General features: G+C 39.5%; 1 protein-coding gene across 1 annotated transcript; it reads left to right on the forward strand.

Annotated features, from left to right (window-relative positions):
* The first annotated feature begins 736 nt into the window (after nucleotides 1-736).
* LOC110506914 lies at nucleotides 737-10,952 on the forward strand. Its single transcript, XM_021586784.2, has 7 exons — nucleotides 737-884; nucleotides 979-1,035; nucleotides 8,165-8,361; nucleotides 8,538-8,692; nucleotides 8,955-9,418; nucleotides 9,566-9,774; nucleotides 10,140-10,952. Exons 2-7 carry the CDS (start codon nucleotides 1,020-1,022, stop codon nucleotides 10,392-10,394), a joined length of 1,296 nt encoding a protein of 431 aa, XP_021442459.1. The 5' UTR covers nucleotides 737-884; nucleotides 979-1,019; the 3' UTR covers nucleotides 10,395-10,952.
* The last annotated feature ends 3,226 nt before the right edge of the window (nucleotides 10,953-14,178 follow it).

Below are 14,178 nucleotides of genomic sequence, written 5' to 3' on the forward strand. Positions count from 1 at the left end.
GGTGTTTTGCTGCTCGTCACAGGTCGACGCTGGTATTGCACTTGATTTATCGCTCTCATAACCGTAGGTGCAGCCAAGTGGAAATACAACAGCTTTCTAGCTATTTCGCACTGACGGTAATTTTAACACAAGAACGTTTCTAGTGAAAAGGAGCTTACACCCAGAGCCATGTATTTACACACAGCCAGCTCATAGTACATTTCCACCCTAGCCTTATTACGGGTTAACGTGTTGGTAGTTTTGGTTGGCCAACCAACTTGAAGACTACAATGACAACATACGTTTCCCAAAAGGTTATACGAAAAATAAAAAATGGTTTGGTATTGATGGACAATGGCAAGGCTGCTATTGTATTTTCAGTTACATTCTGGTCAATAACACGTTTGTTTTTTGTAAGAAATACATGGAACTTACATTCATTCTTTACTGACAAGTCTGTTCAGAAAAATCAAAAACAGTACATATAGAACTACAATGTTTTAATAGGGATTAAATAAATACATATCTATATATTCATAACGTAAAAAATAAATAAAATACAGGCTATCGCGTCTATGGTTGTTGCAAAGGCTTGTGTGTCGGCTACTGGTTAAATTCGTGTCTTTTCGCACGAATTAAGTAGCACATAAATTCGTGCCTTTTCGCACGAATTGAACCACACAAAACGCACGAAATCTGCGTTTTTGTGTACATATATGCGCGAATTTAATGTGAGGTTGGGCTGGTATCGAACCGTCCAATCATTAGTTTGTTTTCTGGAAGCGTCTGTTTGCTGACGAAATGCCCATCTCTTGTACTACAAATTCTTTACCCAGCCCTCAGAGTTTTCAATAGTTAAGAGATTTATCCACACCACACTGAGGGCAGCGATTGCTAAATCATTGGTGAGATCTTTAATTAATCTTTGTATTCTAACCTATTCTAACATCTTTGATCTTGCAGCTTAAATCAATTATTGTCTTTCGATTATTTCTTCAGTAAAATTTGGACTCCGAAACGGTAAACTCCAGTCATCAATCATGTCATCTGATACTGGTAAGACCTCACAGATTGTTAATCATATTGCACAAATTGTCCCCTTTGTCTGCAACTCTTGAATTTATATTTACCAGACCATTATGATAGAAAATGAGTGTGATATAATCTGGAGATCTATGATATTCGTGACATTTGTCTACAAGATTGTGTAGTAGTGTGGGGTATGTCTGGCTGTCAAGGGTAGGGTAATGTGTAATTGATTACATGTATTATATTTTTTTGAGTTTTCTAATTATTTGCTTAATATATCTCAATGTGTGACTGATGTCGCCCCTCATGTGTGCGCGATTTTCCGTGGACAGGACACGCAAGATCAAGTGCGCCTGTAGCCTAATTTCAAATCATCAATAGCCTATACGCTGTATGAAGTGATTTATTGGTGAAACAGGGCAAAGTTATATGTCTTAGAAAATGAACTTCCTAAATATGATATCATTTTTACATAGACCTCAAATACAGTGCCTTGCGAAAGTATTCGGCCCCCTTGAACTTTGCGACCTTTTGCCACATTTCAGGCTTCAAACATAAAGATATAAAACTGTATTTTTTTGTGAAGAATCAACAACAAGTGGGACACAATCATGAAGTGCAACGACATTTATTGGATATTTCAAACTTTTTTAACAAATCAAAAACTGAAAAATTGGGCGTGCAAAATTATTCAGCCCCCTTAAGTTAATACTTTGTAGCGCCACCTTTTGCTGTGATTACAGCTGTAAGTCGCTTGGGGTATGTCTCTATCAGTTTTGCACATCGAGAGACTGACATTTTTCCCATTCCTCCTTGCAAAACAGCTTGAGCTCAGTGAGGTTGGATGGAGAGCATTTGTGAACAGCAGTTTTCAGTTCTTTCCACAGATTCTCGATTGGATTCGGGTCTGGACTTTGACTTGGCCATTCTAACACCTGGATATGTTTATTTTTGAACCATTCCATTGTAGATTTTGCTTTATGTTTTGGATCATTGTCTTGTTGGAAGACAAATCTCCGTCCCAGTCTCAGGTCTTTTGCAGACTCCATCAGGTTTTCTTCCAGAATGGTCCTGTATTTGGCTCCATCCATCTTCCCATCAATTTTAACCATCTTCCCTGTCCCTGCTGAAGAAAAGCAGGCCCAAACCATGATGCTGCCACCACCATGTTTGACAGTGGGGATGGTGTGTTCAGCTGTGTTGCTTTTACGCCAAACATAACGTTTTGCATTGTTGCCAAAAAGTTCAATTTTGGTTTCATCTGACCAGAGCACCTTCTTCCACATGTTTGGTGTGTCTCCCAGGTGGCTTGTGGCAAACTTTAAACGACACTTTTTATGGATATCTTTAAGAAATGGCTTTCTTCTTGCCACTCCTCCATAAAGGCCATATTTGTGCAATATACAACTGATTGTTGTCCTATGGACAGAGTCTCCCACCTCAGCTGTAGATCTCTGCAGTTCATCCAGAGTGATCATGGGCCTCTTGGCTGCATCTCTGATCAGTCTTCTCCTTGTATGAGCTGAAAGTTTAGAGGGACGGCCAGGTCTTGGTAGATTTGCAGTGGTCTGATACTCCTTCCATTTCAATATTATCGCTTGCACAGTGCTCCTTGGGATGTTTAAAACTTGGGAAATCTTTTTGTATCCAAATCCGGCTTTAAACTTCTTCACAACAGTATCTCGGACCTGCCTGGTGTGTTCCTTGTTCTTCATGATGCTCTCTGCGCTTTTAACGGACCTCTGAGACTATCACAGTGCAGCTGCATTTATACGGAGACTTGATTACACACAGGTGGATTGTATTTATCATCATTAGTCATTTAGGTCAACATTGGATCATTCAGAGATCCTCACTGAACTTCTGGAGAGAGTTTGCTGCACTGAAAGTAAAGGGGCTGAATAATTTTGCACGCCCAATTTTTCAGTTTTTGATTTGTTAAAAAAGTTTGAAATATCTAATAAATGTCGTTCCACTTCATGATTGTGTCCCACTTGTTGTTGATTCTTCACAAAAAAATACAGTTTTATATCTTTATGTTTGAAGCCTGAAATGTGGCAAAAGGTCGCAAAGTTCAAGGGGGCCGAATACTTTCGCAAGGCACTGTATATATTGATAGGCTACATTAGAGCTAATAAATTGAAATAAATGTGCAAACAATTATTGAATGAATCCTTTCTGTAGGCGACAGAAATGCATTAATCATTCAAATTAGACTACTATACCAGACAGCATTCTTTAGCTACATGGGATCAATAGATTATTTTGAAGAATATTGAGCGAACAGCGTTGTTTATAAAGTATCTTGAGCGATATGCTATCCGCACAAGCGCATCTTCTATCACCGATCTTTTAGTCTGTAGTTATTATTTTTACTAGACTCTCTTATCCAGAGAGACTTACAGTAGTGAGTCCATACATTTTCGTACTTGTCCCCCGTGGAAATTGAACCCACAACCCTGTGAGTGTGCATATCCAATATCCTTATCATTGGATGAGTCGGTGCCACTAGAAATCTTTTTTAGGACAATAACTAATTATTCATAATTTATCATTTGTCTCCACTATTTTCGCTGGCCCAGGACTGCATTCAAATATGTTGTTTTTATTGATCCCAGTTTATAAGAGTGCCCTGTCATTTTGGTCATTGTACGGTAAGTATTACGGTATTAAAATATTCTGCTTGTCACGCCCTAACAATAGAGAGCCTTTGTTTTTCTATGGTATAGTAGGTCAGGGCGTGACAAGGGGGTTTTCGAGTTATTATTTTCTATATCGGTGTTTGGTATGATTCCCAATTAGAGGCAGCTGGCTATTGTTGTCTCTAATTGGGGATCATATTTAAGAATAATTTCTACCACCTGTGTTTTATGGGATATTGTTTTGAGTTACTTGTTTTGAAAGATTACATGTAGCACTTCTGTAGTCACGGTTCGTTGTTTGTTTCGTTCTTTCTTTGTTGTTTTGTGCGTTTTCAAATAAATATTATGTGGAAACCATATCGCGCTGCAGTTTGGTCGGATAATTATTCTAGTGAACGTGACACTACTAATGTCTCCAGTCACGTAAAATTACGTATAGATTTGCATGTACTGCGTTGTTAAAATACAAAACATCGGGATTAAAACTGAATGTTTCTAAATGTGAAATCTTATGTTTATTTGACTCTGATGATAAAGAAATAGAAAATATTCCTGTTAAGGACTGTGTTAAATATTTAGGAATACATCTGTCAAAAAAAACAACTTATTCAGACAACATATGAATTTCTCTCCTAAAATTAAGAAAACCAAAAAGATATTTAATAATTGGCTACAAAGAGATCTTTCTATACATGAGAGAGTACTTCTGTCCAAGGCAGAGGGACTGTCTCGTTTTGTGTACCGCTCATTATCTTTATGTGTAAATCCTGCTACTTGTAAAGATATCAATAAGACCTTTCTTGACTTCATCTGGAAAAATAACTCTCAAACTAAAAAGTCAGTCCTTTCTAATAAAAGAGCTGAAGGCGGTCTGGAAGTGTTGGACTATGTTGACAAGCACTTTCAAGATCAACTGGTGGAAAAGATGTTTGATCAATACTGACTCAATATGGTATTTCATTCCAAATAATGTGTTTAATAAGCTGAGAGGTCTTCAAATTTTTTACTGAAATGTAATTATATTCCTGAAAGATTACCCGCTAAATTGGCTAGGTTTCGCCAACAAGCTTTAATGGCCTGGAAAATGTTTTTACATATGAACAATTTATAACATTGAAAGAGTTTCCAATACCTTTCAGAGTTTATTTCTGTGGTCAAAGACGTTCCCAGTGGTCTAACTACACGAATGAAAACTCATCTTAGCTTTGGTAATGATCACAAAGTTTATCCAGAACTCAGATTGGAAGGCGTGGGTTTACTTGAGAAATCTTGTTGTAATAAATATATAAGACAAATTCTTCAATCACAAAACCAACTTACATTGTTCTGGAACATGCTTGTTCCTAACATTATCTGGAAAATGCATCGTTAAGGCCTTGTAAATATTGTATACCAAGCAAAGTTAAGGAAGTGCACTTTAAAGTTTTACGTAAGATATATCCATGTAATTCTATGTTATCCAAATTTGTGGCTTTTGATGATATCTGCGTTTTCTGTGAAAAAGGTGAGAATCTGTCTTACTTAGTCTTTGAATGTAAATTTGTGTCAGAATTTTGGGGAAACCTTGTAAAGTACTTATTTACCATTATGAACTCTACCCATGTGTTTGACATGAAAGATATAATATGTTACTATTGTAATGACAACAAGACCATTGAAATGATTGTGAATTTTTTTTTATTCTTGTTGTCAAATACTTTATATACAAACAAAAATTCCATACCAAAATTACACATTTTTGATTGAATTTAATTATCTTATTAAAACATTAACCCTAGTGAATAAAAACAAAAAGAACATTTTTCTGAATCATTATAATAAAAAAAATTTCAGAGTGATTACAACTGCACCAGAATTTTTAATTTTTTTTATTACTTCATTGATATTTTTTGTATGTTTTAGTATTTTCTCGTTAATACCTGCATGTTCTGTTTTGTATGATGTAACAATGTAAATTGTTGATCTGTATTTTGAATTGGTAGAAACATTGTTACAATTTGAAGAAAAAAAAATAAGAAAAAAAGACTATGCTAAAAGCTAGCTGGCTATTGGCTACAAGCAGATTTGTGAGTAGCTAACATTACATTCTACAAATAAATCGCTGTGGAAAATGCACTGAAACCTCCGGGGAAAAATAGACTTTGATGATTGTAATTTAGCACTGGAAAGAGGAATTCAGTTTGTACATGGCTCTTACATTGAGTGAAACACCGGAGGATTACAAAGTGAAGCTGTATTGGGGGAAAAGGCAGAGAAATTTGTGAGACCCTATGTGTGGGCAGCACAAAAAAACATCTCTGTTGAGGAAGTAAATGCGGCACTGGATGCATTTTGTGATCCCAAGAAAAATGAAAATTGTGAGATATAATTTGTTCATGCGAAGTCAGGGCCAAGATGAACGTTTAGACAAATATCTCACTGAATTGCAACCTGCAACTTTGGCTTAATCACAGACTATCTTATCAGAGAGCTAATTTAACAGGAGTACTCTGATGTATTCCAGGGAGATGGATGCTTACCTGGCAAACTGAAGCTGGACGTGGATGGCCAGCTGCCAAAGAGAAGAGTGCCAGTAGCACTATATAAACCACTCAAAGAGGAGCTCAGTGGTCTAGAGAAAAGAAGGATGATAAAAGCAGTTGAAAAAAGCACAGATTGGATGAGCAGCCTGATTGTAGTGAAGAAACCGCCTGGAAAACTAAGAGTGCGTATTGATCCAAAACCTCTCAACAAGGTGCTCAAGAGGAACCAGATATAATTTTTTCATGCGAAGTCAGGGCCAAGATGAACATTTAGACAAATATCTCACTGAATTGCAACCTGCAACTTTGGCTTAATCACAGACTATCTTATCAGGGACAGGATTGTCTGTGGCACGTGTGACCCACACTTAAGAGAGCGCTTACTCAGAGAGACTGATCTCAGTTTAGAGAAATGCATACAGATTGGAAGAGAACTGTCCAGACAGAGAGCTAAAATCATAAATGTGCAGGGCCCTGTAGCAGTGCATGCAGAAACACAGAAAGAGAGACTGAGAGGGACAGGAGACCCTACAGAGGGGAGAGCGGTGAGGATGTTCTCTGCATCACACTAGGGCCAAAGTTGGAGAGCATCAATGTGGTGCAGGAGAACCACAGACCCCAATGCAGCTCTCTTTGCAACCATGCTGGTCAACAAAAAGTCAGTCAGATTTCAGCTAGATTGTGGTGCTAGTTGTAATGTTATTCCTTCAAACCTCCTAAAAGCCAGTCACCTAGAGCCCTGCAGTCAGGTATTGGTGATGTATAACAAGAGCACTCTGACGCCACTGGGGAAGTGCACACTTAAAGTGATCAATCCACGCAATAAGGAAACCTACCGAGTTGAGTTCATCTTAGTCAACAAGAATGTGCACAGGCCCATTCTAGGCAGTAAGGCTATCCAGGCAATGGAGTTGATTACTGTGCAGAATCACAACATCCTGGCCATTGAGAAAAGAACAGGATCCTGGACTAAAGAGCAAATTTAACAGGAGTACTCTGATGTATTCCAGGGAGATGGATGCTTACCTGGCAAACTGAAGCTGGAAGTGGATGGCCAGCTGCCAAAGAGAAGAGTGCCAGTAGCACTATATAAACCACTCAAAGAGGAGCTCAGTGGTCTAGAGAAAAGAAGGATGATAAAAGCAGTTGAAAAAAGCACAGATTGGATGAGCAGCCTGATTGTAGTGAAGAAACCGCCTGGAAAACTAAGAGTGCGTATTGATCCAAAACCTCTCAACAAGGTGCTCAAGAGGAGCCATTACCCACTTCCCACTGTAGAATACGTGCTGCCAGATCTGAACAGAGCATGCGTGATCTCTGTGATGTAAAATATGGATTTTGGCATGTGGAACTGGAGGAGGAATCCAGCTATCCCACCACGTTCTCTACTCCCATGGGACGCTACAGGTCTCTGCGCATGCCAATGGGTGACAACATGCCTCTTAAAGTTTGCTTAACTATATATCTTTGTCTGTTGTGACTACAACACAAAGCATATTGAAACACACACAACCAATTTTTTCCCACGTGCAAATCCTAAAAACACCTCTGCTTTACACTTGGACACTATAGCCTACGCAAATGCAATGATAAAGCAGATGTGTTAGCAAACTAATAACCTTTCTTGTAGGACTATTTTATTTCAGTCCAACCATAGGCCTACTGTATAACCTGCTGTGTGTGCTATTGAGTGTTGGCCGCATGAGAAGAAAAAGGTGTAGCCAAATATAAGCCCTACTATTATACACCGTCATTGAGAATCCATTGTAGGTGAAAAACAGGAGAGAGAGGGTCACTTGTTTCTTTTTCATGCGTTTAGGGAGGTCATGTCAAAATATACAGTATTTTGGTAAGTGAGGGTCAATTTAATTTCAGAGGTCAGATTATTTTACATTATAAATAACTTACAGTCCCTAACCACTCACCACAACTCACAACTTAATCCTCTGTGTATTGTATTCAATGTTGATGTTTTCTTCACTTTCACCTTAGCTGTAGTTCCATGCAACCATCAAATGGACAGCCCAGATTTCATTAGAGACCTGCTCCCTGCTGCAGAGAAGACAGCCCTGCTGTACAACATCTCCTACCTCTGCCTGGCCAAATTCCCCTCTCTGGAGAGAATCATCAGAGCCAATGCTGTTGAGGCCCAAATGCTGTTCTCCTCCTCTGAGGCTCTGCTGCTGCTGGTATTTCAATCCTACTGTTTCTTACCTTGTAAACTGTGTTAATTTGTCATTAGATGGCCTAGCTTACACTATACTGGTAGACTAAGATACTATTTTACAGCAGTTTAGTTATGCTAATGGAGGAAGGTAGGACATCATTGACTATGTACTACTATGTGACATGTTCTTATCAACAGTGTGTTAGCACCAGTGACAACATGGTCAAGACATTATTCCCTATGCTGAAGGCTGCTGTGGAGAAAGATAAGCCAGTAGTTGCCATCAAATTCCTGATGAAGGCCAATCAGTGGATCCATGATATCATCAAAGAAGTTGAAAAAATAGTAGAAGCGTAAGCCAATATATATGTTAGAGAGTGCATTCTGTTCAGCCCCGAGTTGGGATTAAACTAGCAGCATCAACACACGTAATTGAAAGCCAACCTTCTTAGCAAGCAGAGCAAGATAGTTTTACATTCCCTACATAGACCTTAAACATTACACATAAACATTCAGATCATACCACAAAGCAGGTAGTTATAGGAAAAATATTTAAATGTGTTGACAATGAAATATGTCAAAGATCTGATCATGTTCTCTCACTACTTTATTTAGCTACAAGAATCTCAACAATGGGGTGGCGACCGCCACCAGCGATGTTATTTACACCAAAGCCAAAACAGAGGACAAGAATAAACAGCTGACCAATGAAGAGAATATCCTGCAGAATGCTGTTGACGAATACAATAGGAAGCTAAGTGTCATCCAGTCAGATCTGACGGAGGTCAATAGAAAAATCAACGATGCTGATACGGAGCTGCGTGAGTTGGTTAACAGCATTACCAGTAGAAACAAGAAGATTGGCATAGTGGCTGCTGTGGTTCCCTTCATAGGATTAATCACCGATGCTATCCAGAAGATAATCAATGACCCTACTGATAGTGCAGCCATTGAGTTGGCCAAGAACAAGATGAATCAGCTTCAGCTGGACAAGACCCGTTTGAGTAAAAACGAATGGGAGGCCCAAACGGAGGCGATGAAACACCAGATGGAGCTGACCAGAGCCAAATTTGACCTGGGTAAGGAAAGACATTAAGGACTCCACTGCTTTGTACATGGTGGTCATTCATTTCTTTCATGACATTGCCTCTGCTATTGGGGAACTGAATAAGACAAGAGGTAAATAAGAGGTATGTCAATGCTGTTGTTTGTATTTGTTTTTCCAGGTTCTGTTCCTGATCCTGTCCATCTGGCTGAGGTTCAAATCTGCCTGACCCGGATCCAGGAGATTCTGCTGCAACTCAAAAGCTTCTGGGAGAAGATCGGAGTGATGGTGACCAACCTGCAGCAGAAGACCTTTGCTGGGGAAGACCTGATTGATGATCTCTCAGAATTTAAGGAGGAGTTCTTGGATTCATTGAAAGTAGCTGAAGAGGTGATTTAATACATTCTCTGCTGGCACTCTGCCAGAATAATGTATCATTGTTTGTACTTCATATCATTACTTATGTGAATTATCCTGCTAAAGGGTAATGTAACTCAAAAAGGGCTAAAATCCTTTTCACACAACAACACTACCAATTTAAGGCAACAGCTTTAAAACCTAATAACGTCTAATCTAGTCCTTAAAATCACAAGGATATAGGGTAAGTTAGGTCAGCATTTCTCAATGCATTGATGGAAGGCTTACATGGTGGGCAAGAACAAAAATGTGTCTCTCTGGAACTGATTGAGAAACTGAAGGGAATCCAACCTTGCTTGAGACCATAGCTAATTTCTCTCTCTTGGTTTACCCCATAGGCTTGGAACACGTTTAGTGGGAGATGCCAGAATGTCATGGGCATGTTTAGTGTCCAGTCAAAGGATGCCTACAAGTTCCTGGAGACCAGCCCATCATCTCTCACCCAGGAAGAGTGGCAGGAAATGTATGATGCTGTGACAGCCAAACTGTATTCCTTCTACCCTGCCCTCGAGGCCAAGCAGGCCTTTGAGGACCAGCAGGACATTGAGGACCAGCAGGACATTGAGGACCAGCAGGCTGCAAAAAGTAATTAATGTTTGCATCCACTGTCACCAGGTTAACATTAAAGGAGTTTTGTTTTGTTGGTCTTATATTGACATTGGTGACAAGTAGGATTTGTGGGCATAATTAGTAGTTCACATGCTGTTATGAGTAACTTTCCATTATTTGTTGATCATTGTTGATTATTGTGTTGTGCTTTTATTAGAGCTCATCATCTACTATGCTAACAGTATAATACCAAACTGGCTATTGTTCACCTTTCTTCTTGGAGTATACTAATGTTGTGGGTAGCAGGCAGGTTTTAAGGCTTCTGGTCTGTTCAAAGACTTCAATAGTTTAACTTTGTGCAGAGCTTTCAGGAATATGAACTGATCTATATACATATGTATACGCTACAGTATTCATAAGTAATCATGTATAATCACAATGTATGTTATTGGTATATCAGTATGTCAGTTTCAGTATACTATCACGTATAATTAGTTTAGAGCCATAGAGGTGGAGTTTAGAGCCATAGAGGAGGAGTTTAGAGCCATAGAGGAGGAGATTAGAGTCATAGAGGGTCTTAATTGTACTTTCTTCTGTTCTCTGCTGCTTATCTCCTGAAATCCCTTATGAAAACTAAACTAAATATAATCCAAATCAAATTAGGCTACAATGTTCTTTAATGCATGTTTATTATGGAATACATCTGAGTAAGAGCAACCATGGTGTCTTAATATGTTCTCAAAGATGACCTAGGACTGACCTTGGCCCATTGTGTGGACCAGGGATCAGCTATATCAGAGAAACTTCTAGAGAGAAATGTAGCTTGTGCTAAGGCTTACTGATTCTGCGTCTGACTGGCAGTCCTTCAGATGCTTGAGAAATAGATGTCTATCCCTGGCTAGAAAAGCAAAATCAACGTACCTCTTGAACTGTGTGTCTGAGATTGGTGGGAATCCAGCTGCCTTCTGGAAGGTAGTAATATCTCTGAAACAAAACTCCACCCCTCATTACCCCAGCAGGTTATGACAACTTCTGGTCCCATAACTGATAAGATGGACATTTGTGGTGTTTATAATAACCACTTTGCCTAAGAGGGCTACCTATTTGATAAAAATAGCTTCTAAAAACTCTGATTCCCGTAGAGCAGGTATTCCCAGACTGGGGTACTGGTGGTACGCACAATGTCGTTGGGGGTACGCCAAATAAAAATGTGATTCTCATAAAAAAATATATATCCAAAAAATTCACATTTTCAAACAGTGCATTTATATTTTCAAACGGGGTTATATATATTTGGTCATCTGAGTAGCCTCGTTTCACTGCCAAAAATAAAATTAAACAATCTAGTGTTCAGCTAAATAACAACACAATGTCAAATACAGGTTGCCTAGTCAAATAACTAACATCCAATCACATTAACCGTTACTCTCTTGCGGGACTTCCACTAACTATTCCACTATGTAGCCAAACGTAGCTGCTGCTCATTCCATTTGCAAAATAATTGATAAATGGTTAAAAAACATAAGGCAAATAACAGCTCTACTAAACCTGCACCTGTTGACAACACAAGTTGTTTTGCTTTCACGAGCAATCCAATGCAGGCATCAGTAATTATACATTTGTTGTCAGCCCAGCTAACATGGACACTGACACTTGTGAATCTGATGCAGCCAAAGAGCTACTGCCCTTTTACCCAGGAAAGCACCGAACAACAGACAGAGACGTTGGACCTAAGTCCTCCACAATAGTATAGGGCTTGCCTGTCCTAGCCACTCGGTAGCTCATCATATAAGATGCTTCTAGCCCCTTATTTTTAATGGTATCTGTTGCTTTTATAAATGTCTTACTACTCGAAAGTCGTCGTAATTCTCGCTCCAAAAACTCCTGTGTCTTATTTTTCAGATTGGCATGTTTTGTTTCAACAATTACTGCTTTGCATACAAGCTGGTGAATTCTATGCATTACAGCTGGATGAGTCAACAGACGTGGCGGGCCTGGTACAGCTCCTGGTATATGTCCGTTACGTTTATGGGGGGTCAATTAAGGAAGACATCCTCTTCTGCAAACCACTAGAAACACAGGACAACAGGAGAGGATATTTTTAAAGTACTGGACAGCTTTGTGACATCAAGTGGACTTTGGTGGTCAATATGTTGTTACGGTGAGTGAATGAGGACCCAAAAGCGAACTAACTTAAACAGAGCTTCTTTAATAACCAAACTGTGGTAGGCTCAGATAGACCGGCAGATTCCGACAGGACAGGACAAGGTTACAGCAAACATGACGATAGTCTGGCTCAGGCATGAAACACAACAAACAAGAATCCGACAAGGACAGGAACAAAAACAGAGAGAGATATAGGGGACTAATCAGAGGGAAAAAGGGAACAGGTGGGAAAAGGGGTGACGAGGTGGTTAGGAGGAGACAAGGCACAGCTGGGGGAAAGAGGGGGAGAAAAGGTAACCTAACAACGACCAGCAGAGGGAGACAGGGTGAAGGGAAAGGACAGAGACAAGACACAACATGACAGTACATGACATATGTGTTGTATCTATACTGATGACGCAAAAGCCATGACAGGGAGACATAGTGGAGTGGTAACGCACGTACAAGCAGTTGCTCCCGACGCCACTTGGGTACACTGCAGCATCCACCGAGAGGCTCTTTCTGCCAAGGGAATGCCTGACAGTTTGAAAGACGTTTTGGACACTACAGTGAAAATGGTTAACTTTGTTAAAGCAAGGCCCCTGAACTCTCGTGTATTTTCTGCACTATGTAATGATATGGGCATCGATCATGTAACGCTTTTACAACATACAGACGTGCGCTGGTTATCAAGGGGCAAAGTATTGACACGTTTTTTAAAATTGAGAGACGAGCTTAAAGTTCTTTACTGACCATCCTTTTCACTTGTCTGACCGCTTGCATGATGACGAGTTTCTCACACAACTGGCCTATCTGGGTGATGTTTTTTCTCACCTGAATGATCTGAATCTAGGATTACAGGGACTCTCCGCAACTATATTCAATGTGCGGGACACACTTGAGGCTATGATTAAGAAGTTGGAGCTCTTCTCTGTCTGCATTAACAAGGACAACATACAGGTCTTTCCATCATTGTATGATTTTTTGTGTGCAAATGAACTCAAGCTTACAGACAATGTCAAATGTGATATAGCGAAGCACCTGAGTGAGTTGGGTGCACAATTACGCAGGTGCTTTCCTGAAACGGATGACACAAACAACTGGATTCGTTATCCCTTTCATGCCCTGCCTCCAGGGCGGTTCTGTGAAAATGTTGTTTAATCAGAAGCCACTGGCAGATTTCTGGATTTGTCTGTGCTCAGAGTATCCTGCCTTGGCAAATTGCAACCACGTACCTATGTGAGAGTGGATTCTTGGCCCTCACTAGCATGAAAACTAAATACAGGCACAGCCTGTGTGTGGAAAATGATTTAAGACTGAAACTTTCCCCAATACAACCCAACATTGCAGAGTTATGTGCATCCTTCCAAGCACACCATTCTCATTAACCTGTGGTGAGTTATTGACAATTTTCAATTAACAAATTAAGTTTTACATGTACGATGACTAAATAAAGAGCAAAATTATTGATTAATATTATTTGTGCCCTGGTCCTATAAGAGCTCTTTGTCACTTCCCATGACCCGGAATCGTTCTTATGTTTAATAAATGTATCATATAGTGTGTCAGGCTTACAATGATGGTAAAAACAACATTTGAGAGTGTGCTGATACACGTGGGATAAGCAAAAGTACAGTCAGAAACACAATAAAAAAATCTATATACAGTGTGTGCAAATGGAGT

The sequence above is a fragment of the Oncorhynchus mykiss genome, chromosome 6 (assembly GCF_013265735.2).
Source record: "Oncorhynchus mykiss isolate Arlee chromosome 6, USDA_OmykA_1.1, whole genome shotgun sequence".
In the NCBI taxonomy this organism is placed as follows: Eukaryota; Metazoa; Chordata; class Actinopteri; order Salmoniformes; family Salmonidae; genus Oncorhynchus; species Oncorhynchus mykiss.

Bases quoted from the DNA above. Each gene is read 5' to 3' on its own strand.
- LOC110506914 (XM_021586784.2), top strand. The intron at 8,362-8,537 runs GTATTTCAATCC...TCTTATCAACAG, and splicing joins CTGAGGCTCTGCTGCTGCTG to TGTGTTAGCACCAGTGACAA. The intron at 8,693-8,954 runs GTAAGCCAATAT...TACTTTATTTAG, and splicing joins GTTGAAAAAATAGTAGAAGC to CTACAAGAATCTCAACAATG.